This window comes from Azolla caroliniana, unplaced genomic scaffold (genome assembly GCF_043228905.1).
Source record: "Azolla caroliniana isolate FFs.n. ecotype wild unplaced genomic scaffold, voAzoCaro1.0.p SCAF_2, whole genome shotgun sequence".
NCBI classification, from domain to species: domain Eukaryota; kingdom Viridiplantae; phylum Streptophyta; class Polypodiopsida; order Salviniales; family Salviniaceae; genus Azolla; species Azolla caroliniana.
The window spans coordinates 22956218-22978865 of NW_028230437.1; the positions used below are offsets into that span (position 1 = coordinate 22956218).

A 22648-nucleotide genomic window follows, 5' to 3' on the forward strand; every position below is an offset into this window, starting at 1 on the left:
TTTCCGCTCCTTTGAATGGGAATCATTAATATAGATAGTAGGCTAATTAATTATATACTTCATCGCAACATTAAATGACTCTTCTAATCATAGTTAACTGGGATTAACATATTTCCTAATCACCATTAAGTGCACAATCTCTCCTATAATCTTGATTACCATGGTAGATCCTTGCTAAATAAATTAATTCTAACTTTATACTTTATATCCTTCGATCCAAGGGCATCTCGGGATAGTTATAACTTATAAACAAAGTTCCCTTGTAGTTACTTTTATAAATTTGTGAATTTCGCATAAAGAAGATGCCATCTTCTAGAAATCTTATCAATTGTACTAGCTTTTGACCAGTAAACTATGATTGTCAATCCTTCATCACATACTTTATAGTGGCACCGACGACAATGTTTTTTCTTAATGGCAAGACAAAATATATGAGTTAATGATAAGACATGCTATGTTCCAAATTAGGGTTCGAAGCCTTTATAAATTATGATATTGTCTTATAAAGTATAGGGCATCTAAGTAAGGACAAAACAACAGTTTAAGTATGGAGTTGCAGAAGTTATACACCTAATTTCAATCATATTTGAATTTTCATTCATGATTGTCAAGAAAACCTAGGTCGAGTTGAACCCTATGACTTTCAACATGTGGATCTCAAGATATTAATGTATCACATTACAAGGATTCATATAAGGAAAAAATTTCGACTTGACAAGGATCGATTAATTTTGATACTTGTATCTCAAAACTGGCAAACGACGTTGAAGAAATCTCTAGAAAGGTTGATCAAATCAGTTTGAGTCACACAAAGTTTTGCGTGATACAATTTGATCTTACCTTTGTTACGCATGGAGGGGAACAATAGCATGGCAAATGGATTGCTAAAAAAAGAACCAACTTTAGAAATATATTGATATGGTGGATGAGTGATCTATCCATTGTCAAAGGCTACAGATGATGGAGGATTACATAAGGACCCTAATAGATATCTCCTTCATCTTATGAACTTTTAGGCGTAAAGAGTATCACATTTTCCTCGCAAGCGATAAAGAATACATACCATTACGAAGATAAGATCAGTGCTTTCTAAGAGCCAATTGACATGAATCAAGGTTATCTAAGAAAAAAATTGGTTGAGAAGGATTACTAATCTGTAGAGTGGCATAGTGGAAGTGTAGTGGGCTCATAACCCATAGGTCCATATATATATATACACACACACATACACACACACACACACACACACACACACACACACACACACACACACACACACACACACACACACACACACATTCATATGGTAGTCATGAGAACATGGCCAAGTCAGTGCCTCATGGAGTTGAAACCTTATCTTATCCCAACTTGGCCATGTTCTCATAACTACAATAATATATATTAGACTAGACCTTAGTTTACACGAACTCGAGAATGTTTTGATGTTCCTATTAAAGCTTAAAACACTATTTATTAATATGGTTTCAGTTTACACAACTTTAACATTCTTAATCAAGAGCATGAAAACAACCAGTTGAGAGAACATTACTAATTAGAGTGGACCATAACCAATAGGTTCCAAGATCAAAACATGGTTCTAATATAATATATACATGTGTGTGTATGCATACATTCTTATTGTTCTTGTGATCGGACAAATGAGGAAGGAGATAAAGTTTCTATTTACTCAAAGATGCCACTAGAGTCATACGGGGTTGGAACATGATCTTGCATCAACTTGGTTGTTCTCATGACTACAATAATATACACATTACCAACCTTCTATGAAGGATTGAATGCAAACACCATTTCTAGGAATGAATAAAAACCATAAAGCTTCCATTTTAACATTTCTAAACATTACCATATACATCAAATCAATTAGAGTCTTTGTTTATAACAACTGGAGAATGTTTTGATGTTTTTATTAAAACTGAAAATTCTATTTATTAATTTGGTCTTGGTCCAGGCAAGTTTAATGCTCTTAATCTATAAATGAAAAAATTGGTTGGAAAAACATTACTAATCAAAGTGGCACAATGGAAGTATGCACAACTACAAGTTTACAAACAAGGCAGTTATTGACATACCATTTAAAAAAAAAAGAGTGAGACTAAATGTCACTGAAACTATGCTTTAGCAATGTGTACTAAAAGTATGCATCGTTTCAATGCTGAAACGTGTTGCTAATCGTCATGGTAGTAATTCAGCGATGTGTTTTTAAATTTTTGAAAAAAAGTTATACAATTAAAAGAGGGATCCATAATCCTTCTTCTTTTCCTTCTTCCCCATCATGGATAATCTAACCAAACATTACCATTGCTCGAGCTCTCCTCTTTTTTTTCCTTCAAAACAATGCTACCCATTAGTTACGAAGAAATACTGGAGGTACCATATGTACAAGAGCCAGGCCTCCTATAGAGCATTGTGGCTTCGATTAACTCTAAAAAACGTGAAGCCTAGAATGATCCTTCTCAAAGGGGAAGACTAAGGGTTGTTGCCTCCTCTCTTGGGGAACACACTCTCGGTTACTACTTCCGAGTAATCGGATCAATGTAATTGTGGTAGGAAGGAGGGAAGAGGTTTTGGGTTGTCCCGTCCGTTGTATACTCAGCCAGATATGGGAGCTAGGGAGGTAACTTGACCATAAAGGTTCCCAAATAACTCTCTATGTGGATACCTGAACTCGTCTCAATCGCCCATTTACAGATTGATCTTAGAACTTCGTAAGGAATTCAGTAACAAGTATCCCGTTGAATTGGTGGCAATCGATTACATGCTCACAATTATACACAAACAATACCCTTTAGAACATAGTTAGACACACAAGATTACCCCACGAGAAAGAATGATATATTAAGAATATACACACAATGACAAGTACCCGATCGACTGTAGGTATACGCTCGCTCCCTACAAAGGTTCTCACCTCTCAGTATAATTCTTACCTACAAAAATACTAAACTCTTTCGCCCCCCTTACTCTCTCAATCACTCGGTATTTATTTATGTAGGTCTCCATGCTTCCTATTTCTAGGAAGCATGGTGTGTTACAATCGTTTCTGTCATTAGGTAGTTTCAACGCCTTATTTTTCTTTTGGCTGGTTCTACTTTTCTTGTGCTTGGTGACCTGTCCCGTTTTACACCTTAGGTCGTCTTGCATGGTCAACGAGGGCCTTCTATAGTCCAGGGCCGGTGGGGGAATACCGCATGGGGAAAGTCCTTGGTGGGAAGAGCCATTTCGCCGGGAGATAACACCATTGTATATTGCCACCCTGCAATCGCAGCATAGGCGTTCCACTCTCTTGTCAAGATGAAGGTTGCTTGTGCCTTGGATGCAGAGTTTGTTTAGCCTTGAATATCTTCATATCACCCACAACGGTGTCGTGAAGATTTTCGGCAACGGTGTGAAAATTGCATGGAATGTACAAAATCGAGTGTGGTTCTTCACACACGATATGAAACAATAATAGTAAAGATACTATTTTAGATTAGTTTAATATCTTGGTATGAAAAGATAGATGTCTTCAAGAGCTTCCGAACGTACTTTACTATATTTGAAACAAACAACTAAATGTCAAGTTATGTGAATGTGAAGTTTGAGATGATGAAGAGAAAAACAAAACTATGAGATATCCCACATAGATAGGACAAATCAAGATCCCATAGTATATAAGCAAAGCCAAAACTTATTACTTTTTGTCTATGTGTGGAGCACAGAATGTTCTTGGGCTAAACTGTGGAGGATCGGACGGACGACGATGAAACCAAAACCGGATTGATGGACGACGATGACGATGGAACCGGGACCGGCACTAGAACCGGATCAGACCGGATGGACAGATCGATTGGATAAGTTGATCACGACGATTTCGATGTGAAACGAACAAAATCATCTAGACTAAAAAACCTAGTAAAAATTTGTATACAAAGGGATGCGCCTCCAAGTTAGGAGACAATAAACTTACCACTAAGCCAAGTCATTTCTTTAAAAATATTTTTTCTATCATTATACTTTTACATGTAAATTCTCAGATTAGAGCTTGATTGAGTGACATGGTTATCATGCATCACATGTAATGCATGAGCGCCAAATGGCAAACATGCATTGTATGCATGTCTTGTACCCTCACATGCATCATATGCATGGGGGCGTCTACAAAAGAGTGGATGAAAAAGATCAAAGGGGGCGATGTATGAATCAAGAATTTAATAAGAAGAAAATTCGTTATCCAATTGATGATATATCTTGTTCTTCAAATCTAAAATCAAGAGTTCAATCTTAATGTCTCTCTCCATTTCAATCTTTCTCAATTTGTTTCAAAATTGGAATCTAAATCTCAATCTCTCTCTCTCAATCTCTCTTAAATCATTTCTCGCTAAATCTAGTGCAAACTTCGAATCCTTTCGAACCAGGAACCCGGCGGTTCCGCCTCACGATCCGCACGTAGTGACGAATCTTCACGGCAACAGAAGATGATGAGATGATCATGCCATGATCGCCTCTACTAGCGGGTGGGCTTCCCCTCAAAGATCTTGTGGCAAGGGGGCTTCCATATTTGATTGCTAATCATGTAATGATTACAAAAATAACATATATACCAACAATCTTCTATGAAATAGAAAATTACCAACATTATTTGTAGAAATAAGTAAAAAATGTATAGCTTCCATTTTCAACATTTGTAAACATTACCCTAGGCATCAAATCCAACTAGAATCTTTTTCTTTTTTTCTTTTTCTAAAACAAAACTTCTTCCATTAGTTATAAAATTTTACAACTAAGAAGGTTATATACAAATCCCATACGAGACTTGATAGTTCCATATTATATGGAGGCCCATTGACTTAAGAAAGGGAGAGAACAACCATTGTTGGATGAAGGCGAATTGTTTTCTTTTGGCTCCATCAAATCCCCTTGTGATGCCATCGTATTGACTCTTTAACATGGCTACAACTTCACTCCATATCTCCTACGATATAGTCGTTTGGTGCATGTTTTGATTGTAGAGTCCATAGTATTATTAGGTTGACCAATTCCAACGTGACTTGAGCTTCGGCATTGATGGGAGTTGAGTGAATATTGTCAGTGGTGGAAAACAAGATTTCTTGTGCATTCCAACTAGAATATTTTGTTACACCAACTCGAGAATGTTTTGTTATTTCTATTCAAACCCAAAACACTATTTATTAATTTGGTCTTGCATTACTAGCTTTTATGTCTTAATGTAGAATATCAAAGTAATTGGCCGAACAAATGTTACTAATTAGTGTCATGGTGGAACCATGTTGGGCCCGTCCGTAACCCACAGGTCCCAAGATTGAAGCTTGGTTATGATTGGACCAATGAGGAAGGAGATAAAGCTTCACTTTACTCAAAGAGTGACGTTCCCTTCATATGGAGTTGAAGCCTTATCTTACCCCAACTTGGTTGTGTTCACAGAATTACATTAACAATATACTATTCAAAGTGTTGAATCACTAACACTATTTTCAGGCATGAATAAAAAACCTAGGGCATAGTGGTTCCACTTTAAACATTTCCTATAAACATTTTCATAGCCATCATACAAACAAGAACCTTAGCTTACACAAACTCTAGAATGTTTTGATGTTTCTATTAAAATTCAAATGCTATTTAATATTAATTTGGTATTAGCTTACACAACTAGAATGTTCTTGATGTAGACAGAAAATGCTTGGGTTTTTGAAAAAACTTTAATAATTAGAGTAATATAGAAGAAGATGGTGAACCAATAACCCATAGGTTCCAAGACTGAAACTTGGCTCTATATGTATTTATGTATGTATACCTACATTCTTAATGTTCTCATGATTGCACCATGAATGCCATGCATGTCATATGGAGCTTAAACCTCATCTTACCCTAACTCAACAATGTTCTTATGAATACAATAATATATAGCCAAAAGTATATAAATTACAAACACCATTTGGAGCAATGGAAAGAAAAACAATGGTTCCAATTAAACATTTCTAGTAAACATTGCCATGGGCGTTAGGTGAAGGTCAAACACAAGGCTTACTTTACACCAACTTGATAATGTTCAGATGTTTCTATTAAAAATCAAAATGCTATCTATTAGTTTGGTCTTAGTTTATGTATCTTTAACATTCATGGCCCCGTAACTGTTGGGTCTTAAGATCCAAGTTCTTGTGTATATTCTTATTGTTCGCATGATTGAGGCAATGAGGAAGCAGAATTACTCGTTGAAAAAACATTATAAATCAAAATGGCATAGTTGAAGCATGGTAGGCCAATAATCCACTAACCCTTGGATTGGAATTTGGTTTTGATATATATATATATATATATATATGTCTACATTCTTTTTTTCTTTTTCTTTTTAAAGGAAGATGCACCTTAGTATATTACTTGAAAAGTCTACATAGAAAAAACAGAAGGAGACATTTCATCTCACTTCTTATTGTAAGATACAAAGCTAGTACATCTAATCAAAGAGATGATTTCATATATGAACAAGTAGAACAGTACTATCCACTATCCAACATAAAAGTAGGTATGACATAATTCCATTTCAGACCAACAGTTGTATCTGAAAATAACTGAAGTCCTTGCCATCGGTTCTTAAAGGCCACTTGTCGTTGTCACAAAACATCATCCAAACCCTGCAGATAATCATATTGACCATGTAGTGTGTGAACAAACAACATCTAGAATTCAATAAGCATAGTGTTGAGTTGTATGTGGACATTGTTAGAAACAAAATCGCATCTCGCTTTCCATATTATCCAAAGAGCCAATGACGTAATAGTACGCCAAATGACCAGATTTTTAATTCTGAACTGAGCAATAAAAGAAGGAAACGAGGTGAGAGACATGCGTCCATAAGAAAAATGAAAAACATGAGAAGCATGCATACTTTCATACCTCATAACCTCTTCGTGAAGGACACCCCACAATACTGCACCCCAAGAGAATATTGAACAAAAGCAGTGTTGTCTCAACAATAAATACAACTTACTCCAAAATTTCTTGACCTTGGGACAATAACCAAAACACATGCAAAATCGATTCAGTAGGTGCGCCACAATGCAATCCACAAGCATATTGTTGATGCTGTCTCAACCAATCACCAACAAGAAGAGCATAATAAATCAACAACCAACGAAAGCAAATGATTTTTTTCGGCAACTACATGCTCCACAACCATTTCCAAAATTTTGCAAGTTGTAATTCTTGCACATTATTCTTAGACCAGTGCTTCCTGGAAACATGGCATTTATACTTTGATTGCAACAACAAATTTCTACCTAGCTTAACCGAATATTGGAAAAACTCCAAATGTTTACCATTTCCACCAAAACTGAGTTTTTTCCATTGATAATCAGCCGGATCCCAATCCAAATTATGAAGAGGTTTTTTTTTTGAAAAATCCACAATGAGCAATACAACAAGCTTTCTTGAAAGGGTGGATCCAAAGACCATTTTTTCCCCTATCTTGTGACTACTTGAATAGCCAAAGTGTTGGCGGACATCCACACATCTAATGCAAAGTATACACGCCACAACCTACCATCATCATCAACATTAATATACATAGCATCACCCGTAGCATTAGTTACTTTAGCTCCTAAAATAACTTTTAAAGGAGAAAAATAACCAAACCATATCTGATTACTCGAGGGAGACCATGAAGCCATAAATGATCACAATGCCACTTGCATATCATTACACATAATTTAAATGCCTCCTTGAACGAATGCATCGATAAAGATTGTAACGGTCGATTCATAACATGGCATCCCTGTGAAAGAACATTACATGCAACTGATGCATCCAAAGCAACCCAATTTAGCCTAGGGCGGCTACCAACAAAGAAGAGAAAATTCCTGGTCAAAGGTTGTCTCAACAAGTTATCCATTGTGGCCTTTTTCGAACCAGAAATTTCTTAACAGCAACCCAACTTATGAGAATTCCATTAAAAAATCTATCTTCTAGTAAGGATGTTTTAAAGAAATGAAAATTCTAAATATAAGCCCACCTTAATGAGGGTTGCCAAACTCCACCTATTGTCGGGCACATATTAGACAACCTATACATCATTAGCCGACTCCAAATACGTTGCATTGGCAACATAGCTCTACACATAAATTTAGAGAGCAAAGCCTTACATTATGATTCCGGATCCACCAACCCCAACCCGCCATTTTGTCTTAGAGCAATCAATACTTCCCAAGCTACTTTAGGCCTTTTATTCTGACCTGTTTTTCCTCCCCAAATGTAATTGTGAATAAGACATTGGACCTACAAAATACATGACCTAGCAAACAACGTGGTAGAAGCAATATACCAAATAGTTGTAAGAAGAACTTGATTAGCTACAAGTACACGACCTGCTAATGATAGGACAACCGAATCCCAAAGCAACAATTTTCTCCTTAACTTTAAAAGTAGAGGAGCAACTAACACATCCGCTTTAGCGTGAAGTCCCACTTGGCAACCCAAGTAACAAATAGTGATTCCATCAGGAACCCATTTGAATTCCTACGAAGGCATCCAAGTAGGCAATGGATTTGGCAATACCCAAAAACCAAGAGATTTATGCCAATCTATCTTTGACCCCGAGGCCAAGCAGAATTCCTCCACCGGTACTTGCAATTTTCTTAAATTATCATCATTACCTTGGACATAAATTGTCGTATCATCAACAAATTCTGAATCCAACAATTGTTGCTGCATTAAGGACAAAGGCAAACCCTTAAGAGAAACTTGGGAATAATTTAAATACATTGAAAATGTTTCCACTACTAGCAAAAACAAGTATGGGGCCAATGGGACAACCTTGATGTACAGAACGCGAAATAGAGAATTTTCTAGTTTGCCCACCAGCTACCTAGACTGAACTAAAAGCCTCATGATACAAAGAACCCTAATCCATTGGACCGGAAAGCCTAGTCTCAAAAACGAACCTTCCATGAAGTCCCAATTAACTTTGTCATATGCCTTCTCAAAATCCAATCTAAGAACTACAAGAACTTATTTATTCTTCGTTGTAATCCCTGTTAACTCCTAAAACAAAAAAACATTATCAAAGATACTATGTTTCTGCATAAATCTCGTCTGAGATGCATGCACAATGTCCGAAAGAAAGGGCCACAATCACAAAGCCAACAACTTGACATATATTTTGTAAATTGTGTTTAATAGAGTAATGGGACTTCAACCCTTAACCTCGTGTGTGACTACATCACCTTTCGGAATGAGGCAAACCAAGCCCTCTTTCCACATTTGTGGCATAATACCTGTATTAAACATTTCTTGAAATGTTGCACGTAAATCGTCAATAATCAAGCCTCAGTACGTAAGGAAAAAATCTCTCCCCATTCCTTCTACTCCCGGGTAGACATTTGTCCCAATACCTTCGATTGCTTGCAAAATTTCGAGAGGAAAATGGATGGAGAAGTTGATGTGAAATCCGAGATGTTACGTTGACCGAAGTAGTAGTCCAAACTTTTTGACAGATCTGTACTTCATCATTCCGAATATCTGCTATAACAAAGAGTCATAATAATCGGCTACAATATGCCTCATTTCAATTCTATCCATTGTGACAGAATCGTCAGATCTCTTTAACTGCACTATTTGGATCTTATTTCTTTTAGGCATAACATTTTTAAAATTTCATTTTGACATGGTGTCACCTTTTGCACACCATCTTGTTGCAGATGTTTGAAAAGAAAATTGTGCACCTTTTGCTGCAAAGAAGAAATCAACATCATAACATTTTGCAATTTAGAATCAATATATTGAGAATGAGGTTGTTTTTCCTGCAAAATTTGAAGAGAAACCAAACCTCTCTTTGCATTCAACAAACCTCTAGTGTAATTACTTTGTTTTATCTTAGCTTGCTGTACAAAGAAGTTGGACACTGCAATAAGAGCATTCTGCAATTTCTGACAATTAGAATCTCCAACAACCATTCTCCAAAGTGAAAAAATTGAATGTTGCAAAGTCATATCCACAAAAATAAACCTTGGCACATACAATCGGGAAATAGAATTATGGCTATCCATACAAAATTTAAGCAAAACCAGAGCATGATTAGAGAACGAAGTGCCAAATACAATACCCACATATCCTCCACGATCCCAAAAAAAAGAATCTGCATAAAACCTATTTATTCTTGACAAATTGAGAGCAACACTTCTTCGATTGGAATTGTTGCTATGATTACAGTAATTACGAAGGAAATGGAGCTTCACTTTTTTCGCATTTTCAAAGATTGCGATTAACATCATGTGGAGCTAAAACCTTAGGCTACGCCAACTTTGGAAGCATGTTCCCAGGACTATTAATACATAAGCCCTCTATGAAATATTGAATTACATGCACTAATGGGTGCTATAATAGAGCGGGATCTTACTTTGCTAAGCCCCAATACCCTCATAAGATTTCTCTCACGAAGGAGGTTGGAATGATTGGTGGTAAACAATCAAATGCTTCATGTTTACATAAAATAAATGTCAGTACGGATACAAAATTATATGTTTGTATGCATGATGTACCTATAAATGTATCTATATATGTATTCATGTGTGTATATATATGTATGTATATGAATGAATAAATGTGTATGCATGAATGGATGAATGTATGCATGAGTATGGGTATATGTAGGTATGTATTCATGTGTGTTTTTATATTTTACCTATCACTTGGTTAAGAAATCCTAAACCAAATCAAGGAGGATAGCTCTACGGTCGTGCTCTATTGAAGGTTTATGCTAGGAGTAGCATCAACCTTCAAAAAGAAGAAAAGGAAGATTTTGAATTCCCCCTTTTAAACATGTGCCGCTAAACATCGAGGTTTAGCATGAATAGAAATGATAGAAAACATTAATGTGGTTAGCATTGCAAGCTTTTTGGTGATGTTTAGCATCGTTATTTTGTTAAAGTGGAATCCTCTTACGGTCCCTTATGTAGTAGTTGTATGTCTTTTAAGTTTCATCTTAGGATTTTAAAGAGCCTGAGCTCGTTTTCATCTCTTTCTAAGTTAGAATCTTAACTTTAATCTCCTCTCTACTATTGGAAAATCCAAAATGAAATGTTCTATTTTACATGGTTTGATTGATTGTATCTAATAGGAGACTACCCTTTAATGATATTGATCATGGTTGTTTCTTCCTTCTCTCACGTCTTTGCTTTATCATGAATATTCAATGATTAAAAGGGGTTAAGTAAGATTAAACTCGTTCATGTGCATCTAGGTATTAGGTTAGAGTTAGGAGTAGAGTAACACCCACTCTTGCGTGTTCGGCCAACAATAGAGTAGACGTTGTCACATCTCCTTTGGTTCTATGTTAGTGACGTAAGTCCATGAACAACATGTGGTCCATTGAGACCCAAAAACACAATGGGTCAATTAGAACTCTAATTTTTTAAAGGAAGGGCCTAAGGATTACACTAGGCCAACTACAACCCTCAGCTCTAGCAATTGAGGTAAGATCATGTAATTTTTATAGTGTTTTAAATAGATGGGGCACTCTTCAAATTTAGCAAGAACGCAATTTGGCACATCTTGTGTCATTCTATAAAAGAGGATCTTGTTTCATAACCAAGTGGAAATGTAACATCTAAAACTATGAACTCAATACCACCAACATAGCACAACTAAAGAACCAAGGGTATTGTTTACCTCAAGAAACTAGCTTATGGTTGGTGCCATGTGCTCCGTAGTTCTTGCAAGGAGTATAGTGAAGGCATAAAGGGATTGTGATTGTTCATCTAGATTATTCTAGCGGTTCATTTCCATGGAAATGTAGCTTGACGCATCCCCATGAAATATTTTTGAGTATCATTTTCTAGATTCACTACAAAGGCTTGTCATGTGTTCTTTTCCGTGAGAACAAGGTTGGTTTTGGGTGTATGTAAATATTAAATCCAACCTTCCAAATTTGAACTGGCAACCAAAGGATTACAATAGGCCAACGAAAATAAGGTTTCCAGTAATTATCTCGATTTTCAAATAGATGGCATACTCTTTGGATTTAGTAAGAACACAATTTAGTGAACTTTTTGTGGACCAAGGGGAATATAGTAGATCTAAAGCTATTGAATTAGAGCCACCAACTTAACGAGCCAAAACTAGTGTTTACCTCAACCAACTAGCTTACAATGAAAGCATTAAGACAATGTGATTGTCCATCTAGATTATTGCAATATTTTATTTAGTTCTCTATGACATTCCTTATCCTTGCAAGATTGACAAGGAATAGAATACACACACACACACACACACACACACTAAATAATATTATTTTGGTTGAGATATTGACAAGGAATACAAAAGAAGTGCATGTGAGACGAATATAACATAGATGCAGCTCGATGGTCCCATTCGTAATGGATGGCGAACATTGGGCATCCCTGACGAGGTGCTCATTACCTTTTGGAAGGGTCTCTGGCGTCTCCACATGCCTGAAAAAATCAAGCTCTTTTGGTGGCAGATTGGTCACAATGTGATTCCTGTTGGGGAATGGCTTGGTAAAAGGGGCGGCCCGATAGGTTGCCCACTTTGCTCTTAACCCATTGAGTCTCTGAGACACTGTCTTTGGGATTGCCCTCAAGCTCAAAAGGTATGGGACAGAGTCACTCGCCTCCTTGCGGCATGTGAAGTGGTTGGAACAGCCTCGTGGAGTGTTGCGGCATGGATTGACCACTCGACTGATAGGTGGACGGACGCCTTTAATGCGGATACTTGGTGCTATGTATGCACGGGAGGTCAAATCGGCAAGATCCGCTTCGAGAGAGACTTGCTATCCGCATCCCCTAGGTTCTTGGAAATTTTGAGGTTGATCACGGGCTTCACCTTATGGTATGTCTGGAAAGCACGATGCTTAAAGGTTTTCCAAGATCGGGTACAACCCCCAGAGGAAGTGATCATGGATATTTGGTTCGCGCTTATCAGCTACCTACGAGGGCAATTAGATGAGGTTTGCAAGCACTCCAATGACGTGGCCACTGCCCGGTTGCGCTTTTGGCAGAAATGGCGGAACACGCCTATGGTGACACTAGGAGAAAGTGAACCGAGGTGGAACTACCAGCCCCCACGATGCCTGTTTCCTTCTTTCACGCCTCCCTCCCTTCGATTTAGGCCCCGGGAGTTGGCTCATTCTAGCCGACACTAAAGGCCACTGCTTTTAGGTATAGGTATCTACTTACTTTCGGTAGTTGGTTTGAAAAACTATGTAAGTAGTCTCATTTTCTTGATCTTGATCTGAGGGAGATTCCCCGTTTTGTGTATAAGCTTCCTTGTATAGTCTCCTTGTAATAATCCTTCCTAACTAATGGGAAAGTAGCTTTATTTTGGAAAAAATATAACATAGATGCATCAATGGTAAATATTAGAAATGAATATATCAATATCAAGTTTTATTTTCCACAAATGGTAAAAAAACTTAAATTTGTATGTGGTGTTTAAGAATTACAGTTTGTCAATTTAACAAGGGTAGTGGCAGTCAAAGTAGTGTCTATTAGAGAATGAGTTCGTATGAAGGGATATACATGAATTTGGACTATCTATTACATTCATGTCATCTTCTCTACAAACATGGGCACCACACCCTATATATATAGTTAGAAGGCGCAACTCTGTCTTTTCAAAGAGATATCCAACACAACGTTTCATAGTGGCCACGTTTCCAAGGGTGCTCCCACAACCTAATAATTTGCAACCATAAAATGCCAACAAACTCCGCTACACCCATATGATATGTTGATTAAATATGGTTTGCAACTAATTTCTAATTATAAGATTTCTTGCATGAATTTGGGTTGTGATCATATTATAGTATAGAACACTTAATCACGTCTTTCAAATGAATCTGTCAACATGGGTCGTCAGTCATCAATGTACCTTCTAAATCGATATTGAAGTTATATAGGTCTACAAACATGTGAGCTCATAGATACTAGTTATTGTCGTTTCAAGAACCAAGTTCGATGATCTTGGTCCATTCATTCTGAGAATATGAAAAACCCTATCAAAAAAATAATCATGGTCTTTTTTTGCTCATTACACGTGTTGAATTCATTTTCACTCATTCAATTTGTGTCATTGAATGCAAAATTTCCACTTTTTCTTGGCTCCAATGGAGTTAGTTACATGGGAGTTACAAAATTAATGATGGATATTCCTAAAAGAGGACATGAGCAAAGTAGATACTTATAACTTCCAAAAGTTGAAAACATGACATATTGCCATGGATAATATCAACACAATTATAGTTTTATTATTCACAAAACATCATTGCTAAAGAAACTTACAAAAGTTTTAATTTTAAAATCAAGGATAATTATGACATAGTCTTTAGTCAATTATATATAGTTTCTCAATGTTTATGAAAAGTATTGTTGTTTGAGTAAAGAAGAATTATAAATTTCAAACCTTTACCAATCTAGAATTTTGTGGAATTCAAAGCTTCTCACATGGACATTAACTGAGTGATACACAAACTCACAACATGAGGAATCGGGATCAAAGGTGGGGGTGGGTATAATACCAAAATATAGTCTGAAAGGCACACATCATATGTACGAATAATTATACCCGAATGCCATTACGACACATTTAAACGGGAGAGATTTGTTGAGTTTGCAACTAACAGTACGATATACAGTACGAAAATATATTTGTTGCATCAAATTTCATTGCAACATGTATACAAGGAGAGAAGGAATTTGTGGAGAGTAATGGAATTTTAGACTATTGAGAGGGGAAGGGCAGTTACTTGACTTTTTGAGAGAGTGAGTCATTGAGCATCATGTCATATTAAAGGATAGGTTACACAAAAACAATGTACATGTTCATTTACTAGCTTTGGTTATAACTTATAAATCAACTATATGACCATCTTTGTTGGGTTTTGAACCCACAATCTCTTTCCTTACTTGTATTTCTATGTTCTATATTCTCTCTCTCTCTCTCTCTCTCTCTCTCTCAGTGTGTGCTAGGTATGAAAGATTATGTACCATAATCTTTAACACTCTCGTTAATCATGTTTGATTAGCAAGTTAAATGCATTAATGACAACTTATTTGTTAATATCTTATCCATGAAGATTAAGGAAATAATTTCATTCATACAAACCCTAGAACATAAATCAACAATACGATTTATTCTTTTCACAAATCAACATATTTAAATGACATTAATTGTGAAATCCTTTTTTTGTAGCATGGATCGGTTTGAGGTCATCAAGAAGATAGGTTCGGGAAACTTCGGTGTCGCACATTTGCTTCGTGACAAGACAACACATGAGCTTTTTGCTGCAAAGTATATCGAACGTGGTTCAATGGTAAAACTTTATAACACTACATACAATTACGTGACTTTCCACTAGCATAATGCTTTACTTTTCTTTTTTAGTGCATGTTTACATTAATATTGTTTGTGATTGCCTAGATTGATGAGAATGTTCAACGTGAAATAATCAATCATCGATCATTGCGCCACCCAAACATAATACAATTCAAAGAAGTAAGTTCCAATATGTTTGTCTTGCTTTCAACTCTTTCATTTCTAATTGTTGAAAATTGTAATCATCTCAACGATCCTAATCTGTTGCATCATAGGTTTTCCTAACTCCTACGCATTTGGCAATCTTGATGGAGTATGCAGCAGGTGGGGAGTTATTTGAACGCATACAAAATGCCGGTCGCTTTAGTGAAAATGAGGTTGGTTCACTATGTCAAAGCTTTTTGTAACATTCAATTCAATCCAATCCAAGCAACATCCCTGCAAGATGTTATTGAAATCTAGATTTGCACAAGCATCTCTTTGAAGATACTCTAACAAGGGATACTACATTGAACATTTAATACCACCATGTCAAGTGATTTGATGAATTATGTTGATTCCAATTGTTACATAGCCTAGATTACCATAAATAAGTAGATTCAATCATGAAAGCCTCCTAAACCATCATCTACATTGTGCATATTTTTAGGAGTAAAATTGTGGAAATGTGGCACCAAGTTGTGAGATTGCTTGGGATTAAGTAGATGTGAGGACCCTAAACATCTTAAGTTTATGTATTTGAATACCTAGATTAACTTGGGAACATTGCATAAATGCAAGTGTGGAAACAATATTGGGATAAATGATGTGACCTCTTGAGAAGTTTTACCCCATTAAACAAAGAAAAAATGGCATTCCTTCTAATTCCATGAGGAAGCTTAATAAGAGAAATGAGATATGGACTTATTGTTCAATGAATTTTCATGTTTGATGGCTAGGCAAGGTTCTTCTTTCAACAACTCATATCAGGAGTGAGCTACTGCCATGAACTGGTATGTTATACTATAAATCCACTAAATTCTTTCCCTATATTGTACTCAAACCTATCAAACCTGAAATGAACTCTTATATTGTTTGACATAGCACATTTGTCATCGCGATTTGAAGCTGGAGAATACTCTACTAGATGGGAGCACAATTCCACATCTCAAAATTTGTGACTTTGGATATTCAAAAGTAACGTTATAATGTTAACTATTTCACTTTTGCAATAATTGGATGATGCATTAAAAATCAAAACAACATAAGAAAAAATTGTGATTTCGAAGACCATTCAAAGGAACCTTTGCATGTGAATCGTATCATTTTCCAATCATTTGTGTAGCAAACGCTATAATAATCTAACTATTAACTATCCTTTACAGTCAGGATTATTGCATTCTCAACCCAAGTCAACTGTTGGAACACCTGCCTATATTGCTCCTGAGGTATTTGCTAGAACAGAGTATGATGGCAAGGTAAGAATAATGTTTTTACTTCAACATTCAACATAAACGAAACCAATTGCACTTCGACATTGTTCCTTGTAGCATCTCTACACCGTTCTTCGTAAAATGCCATAGCTATGTGAATATTTTTTCCAAGAAAGATACACCATTAGTATTAAGAAAACGCCCTAAGGTTATACATGAAATATGGACATTTAGGTAATGACCTTGTGCTAAGTTCTAATTGCCCACTGAAATAAATACTTCGGTGTAGAGTAGAACCACTCCACCTTATCATAAATCTGTGAATAAAATATTCCTTTGTCCCATATGAAATGAAACTCCAAATGTTGTAACTCTGCCCATTGTGTATTACCTTTTATGTTATCCAAAGAACCTTTGGCTTATGCACAATCTCTATCCAAATCCCAAAAATTATCTAGCTAGGTTTCTCGGTCATAATTTTGGAATACCTTCAAACTCTTCCAAATATACCAAATTGTGATACTACTTACCAATTACCATATTTCAGGTTTATCGGTCTCTCTTTGTGGATTCAGAGGTCTAATTGTTTTTCTCATGAGACCATGTCTCACAACAAGAGCATCTGCAATATCCTCTTGCTTATATACCATTGGTGGATCACCACCCAAAATATTGCCCCCCTTGTATACACCACTCAAGGATAGACTAGTTGCAACAATGTTACAATTCTTTTCCATATTTCCATTGTAAAGTCACAACTCCACATGCAATGCTTAGCAGTCTCCACTAGATTCATACAAAAAGGGCATATATTGCCTACATTCACCCATTTTCGCCAATCATTAACTGGTATAGCTCTATGAACCAACAACCATAAAAAACAAACAAATTTCCCACTCATTTTTATGTCTCACAACCATTTCCAAATTTGCTTGAGATGTTGTGGAGAAAGTCCATTCCGTCTTCAAAAAATACATGCAACCGATTCCTTCCATGATCTAGCACCTAATATTTTCCTATCAATCTTCATAAAATACTGAAAAAATGGCACATGTTTTATTGATTGAACGGACACTTTCCAATACAATTATCCAGGATTCCAAGTTAGACGAGTACTAGTCTCCTTTCTAGAATCCGAAACCTCCAAAAAAGATTCATCTTGTGGATCCAAATCTAAGACCCAATTTGATCCATCATTTGTGACCACCCTCACTTCTTTATGCAAACAAAAACTAAACAAATCAGTTTTCATATGTGTGAAAGTTAACCTACCATATCATGTACATCAAAAGTCATAAAAGCTTCTTCCCCAATATAGGCTTTTGCTCCAATCAAAACATGCAATGAAGTAAATAAACCTATCCATTTATGTATAGAAGGTTCAAATTGCATCCGAATATTAAAAAGAGTGGCTTGTATCGCGGAATACTTTGTCTTTTCACCCAGGCTTATATTATTAAGCATTAGCGTTCTTTGGTCTATAGATGTAGACAGAAATGTTGTCAAATTATCTATAGATTGTGTTGGCAACTTGGCCCCTAATCTAATTTTGCCCATGTGCATCGAGTATGCCTTCCCAAAATATGTCCCCTATGGTCAATGAAAAGCTATGTGAATTTAGGACTTTAGCATTTGACTTTGTATAGACAAAATTGGGTCGCTTTAATACTAGTCTTCCTTATTTTTGGCATTGATTAAATGACCAAAGTTTGTTTTGCCAAGCATTTTAGTAGCCAAACTTTATAAACTTGCACAACAATAAAGCGTGCTTGCGCGCGCACACACACACAAAAATCACATCTCACAATAGTGTCAACATGATCAGATGGGATGCATTTTTATGATAAGAAACTGTAGAAACTAACAATTCAAAATCTTTGCCATTATTTTATCCAAACAGATGGCACATGTTTCTCTACATAAACTGTGAAATGTATACATAAACAAATGAGTTCATATTCAAACTATGGGCAAAATGTAAGTTGTAACAAGTATTTTGATTCATTAATTTAAGGAAAAGGGTTTCTAGTGACACATTTCCATGTGATAAAGAAATGTTTTCCTTAACTTAAAGCGTTGTCAAAGTATGTCGAGACTCGAAAGAGACAAGAGAGATCAGACAAGCAAATCTGAAAAGGCTAGGGATGCAACCACCTATCCTGGGACGGAAATGAAGGGCACTCCCCCCTAGAATCCAACTGATAACGTTATGGCCCAAAATGGAGAAAAATGTGCTCCCAAGTGGGTTCTCTATTGATTTGGGTTTCCTAGATGTATAGAGGGCAATGAATCGTTGATTGACTCTACCTTCAATATGTGGACTCACATAAAGGAAAGAACAGTCAAAGAAGTAGATAATGGAGTTGGAATGGTATGGAGCAAGTGCTCTCAATATTGAAAAGTTTAAGTTGTGCTTCAAATTGTAAATAAAGACTTCATATTATCAGTGGAAATGCAAGATTGTTGGAAATGCAAGAGTGTCTTCACTTCCATGTGGAGAACTTGCTTTTTGGAACCTTCTAGGAATTACAGGAAGTATGGAATTGTGCAGTTTGGCAAATCGCCCATTGGCCAATAGATGAACAACTAGACACTTTACCTAACTAATGGGAAGCGCCCTTTTTTCGGAGAAAAAAGAAGTAGATGTATGAACATGAGATAGAATCAAGTAAACTAAATACCATCACCCTTATTTCATGATATATTGCAATTTTTGGATGTACCATATTATTATGAAATGCATTCAATCACATTTACATTCACAATCACAAGAACATATAATAGTGCAAAGCTTTTTTTGTAGATTGCTGATGTATGGTCATGTGGTGTGACGCTTTATGTAATGTTAGTGGGTTCTTACCCATTTGAAGATCCAACAGAGCCTCGAAACTTTCGAAAGTCAGTGGCGGTAAAAATTCTATTTTTCCTTTAATGTGTTCTATACTCATTGCCAAAATTTCCCATATTAAACAATAAAAAACTAAAATTCTAATTTCCTACTTTGAAAACAGAGGATTTTGAAGGCTGAATATCATATTCCTGACTATGTTCGGATCTCAGCAGAATGCCGACATCTATTATCCTCCATTTTTGTTGCTGAACCGGAGAAGGTAATCTATCTATCCTTGAAATGAAAGACTTCTCTTATAAATGATTTCCTTGGCTCACTCTTTTGATAATGATAATCTCTTAACAATAGTTACTATGGGAAATATATGATCTCTTAAGATGTAACGAAAAAAGACGAATGGAAACATCAACTCTCGTGTTACAATCGAAGGGAGATTAACTCCAAAATATGGTCGAAAATTTTCTTTGTTTCCACAAGTACCCCACCCCTCGAGTTTTCACTATTTACAAGGAAAGATCGATTATTTATGTGTCGATTCATCCTTATGGGGATGTTTTGACAAATGCCCAAAAAACGCAGGGGGCATCCAAGGAAAAAATAAGAATCTAGGTGGGGGTATTTCCGAGGAAATAAAGAGAATCTCAAGAAGAATAAAAAGAGAATCTAGGAGGTTTTCTCTTTTTATTTACTCTTTTTTGTTTTTTGTTTTTTGTATATATGTGCAGTTTATGTTATTGCTTTTCGTCTAAGCTTCTAAAATAGGGTCTCTCTCTTCTTCTTTTTCTGAGGAATAACATCACACAGAGGATCACCATAGCTCAGATAAAAGGACATCCATGGTTTCTGAAGGGCTTGGGAAGAGAAGAAATAGATCTTCTTCGCAATCATGGACACAATAATGGATCGACGGGTGGTGATGGCGATGGCAATGGAGAAGGAGATGGAGAGGTTCATCAGAGCGTGGAAGAGATCAGCCGAATCGTGAAGGAAGCCATGGATTGTGGATGTGATGAAGAAGACGATGCAAGAGACAATTTGTTGATGCACGAAGAAATGGATTTTGATGCAGATATGGAAGATTTCTAGAGAAGTTATGTGGTCAGGTCATAGGTTCGAATCCCTACAATTACCTTTTTGGGTTATGAGTTCAATACATTTGGACACAAGTTTAAATGGATTCAATTTCCCTTGCCCTCACACATATTTGTACGCCGCATTTTTACGTCTCGTGAACGACACATCACACTTGGTTCGGTTCATTGAACCAAATTTGATCTTGACATGGTCTCTAAATCCATTTCTACTCGGACTCTCGAAACCCTTTAAACCCTCTCTATCGAAAACGTGTATGTATCTATGTATCTATGTCAACTACTTAAACAACGTTGTGTATGCGTCATTCGCTATTCGAGAATACAAATAAATGCATCGTGGACCTTCCTTACCATGGTCCATAATAGTGATCTTGAGCACATAGGATCTTGATATGGCAAGAAGGTAAGCCCTCTTAAGGTTAATGTGAGGCTAACTTCCATGAAGGTAACTCCTTCGAGAACAAAGTCTTTTGGAGTAGCAAAGCTTGAGGTAGATGTTATCGAAACCTTGTCATATGACTTATCATCGTTAGAAATATCTTAGTGAGAACAAACATGTATAACACAAAGATAACGTTTTTGCATAGTTACCATTCAAACCTTCATCGTACAATCGAATTTGAACTTGAGGAATTGTTTTTCCATCCAATGCAAGAGTCATGTGGTATGTTGATAACACTAAGATGGTTACCACTTGAGAAAAAACTCAAACTTCATTGCGAGGAGAGCTCTATGTGTTGAACCATAAGAGATTGTGAGCATTTAAATGACCAAGCATTATTGATAAAGATGCTACTATAAAGCTCCAATGGTCTTTTTACCATGGAAGGTACCAACATTTTCCAGGAAATGATAGATTGCCTTGATTCATGGTTGAGCCCTACACATACCTTTTAAGAAGTTGAATCTTTGAGTGATCATACCATCTTCCAAACTCAATATAGTCATTCCCCTTAACTAGTTTAGGATGCATATATGACACCATGAAACTCAAACTTTCTCTTTTGTAATGAATGGTTTAGTTGATGAGTCACTTGTTCAATTAATATTGTCTTTGTCCATGGTAACAATTGTAAAATCTTAAGACCATGGACATGGTTATTGACGCTTGTACCATTATGATACAAGTAGTGAATGGCCATCATACAAATTTAAACAAGACTATAGGGTTGACATAAAAGTTAAACTTTAAGACGATGACGCATCAACACCAATAGGATAATCTAAGGATTGATAAGCACTACCTTGTTCTACTTTCATCCATTGCCCACAAACCTCCAATATTTTCATATAGACAAGCAAGACCACAATTTAGCATCACATTTTTATGTTATCTACATACATACTCATCCCCACATACTCACATTCCAATAACTATTTCTTAAACAATAAACATCAATCATAATCATCACATCTATGCTTGTCATTAAAAAGGTATGAAAATGGTTTGAATTATGAACTTGAATCCTTTGGTTTTCTACTATAAATATAAGTGAATTGGTAGAATGAAAAGAAAATCATCACAAATATGTATGCTCTCTGCATGTACGACAATACCTTTAGTTGTATTAATCGAGGTACATGCAATAGCCAACTTCTCATTATGGAGATACACCGAACACAACATTAAGGATCTCTTTGAGCTTTGCGTACATGCACTCGCACGCATGCACACATACTGAGAGATTATAATAGAATGGCTATGGTTGGCAACAATAAATGAATGGACATTCCTATGGGCAACAATCCAACAAAGATGTACCAATGTATCTTAAGCATTACTCTTCACTCTCAAAGCCTCTATAGACTATATCCTATCATTCTATGTTTATGTTCTTAGAGTTTCCATGAATATATTTCTCATCTGCACATGAAACAACACACGTTTCATCCACTTGTGTCGATTTCTCAAAGGCCCAATTGTTGAACCCCGACATTCCTCCACTCCA

General features: G+C 36.2%; 1 protein-coding gene across 1 annotated transcript; it reads left to right on the forward strand.

The window, feature by feature from the left end:
- Nucleotides 1-15187: 15187 nt before the first annotated feature.
- LOC147867654 (serine/threonine-protein kinase SAPK2-like) lies at nt 15188-20802 on the forward strand. The gene is made up of 9 exons (XM_087315433.1): nt 15188-15340; nt 15448-15522; nt 15618-15719; nt 16281-16334; nt 16426-16518; nt 16707-16799; nt 19558-19662; nt 19766-19864; nt 20410-20802. Exons 1-9 carry the CDS (start codon nt 15188-15190, stop codon nt 20689-20691), a joined length of 1056 nt encoding a protein of 351 aa, XP_087171559.1. The 3' UTR covers nt 20692-20802.
- Nucleotides 20803-22648: the final 1846 nt, after the last annotated feature.

What these genes read in the sequence shown, in the direction of transcription:
- LOC147867654 (XM_087315433.1), top strand. Translation starts at nt 15,188, where the DNA reads ATGACATTAATTGTGAAATCCTTTTTTTGTAGCATGGATCGGTTTGAG. An exon ending in GTCGCTTTAGTGAAAATGAG is followed by an intron (nt 15,720 to 16,280) that starts GTTGGTTCACTA and finishes TTTGATGGCTAG; the next exon opens with GCAAGGTTCTTCTTTCAACA. An exon ending in GTGACTTTGGATATTCAAAA is followed by an intron (nt 16,519 to 16,706) that starts GTAACGTTATAA and finishes TATCCTTTACAG; the next exon opens with TCAGGATTATTGCATTCTCA.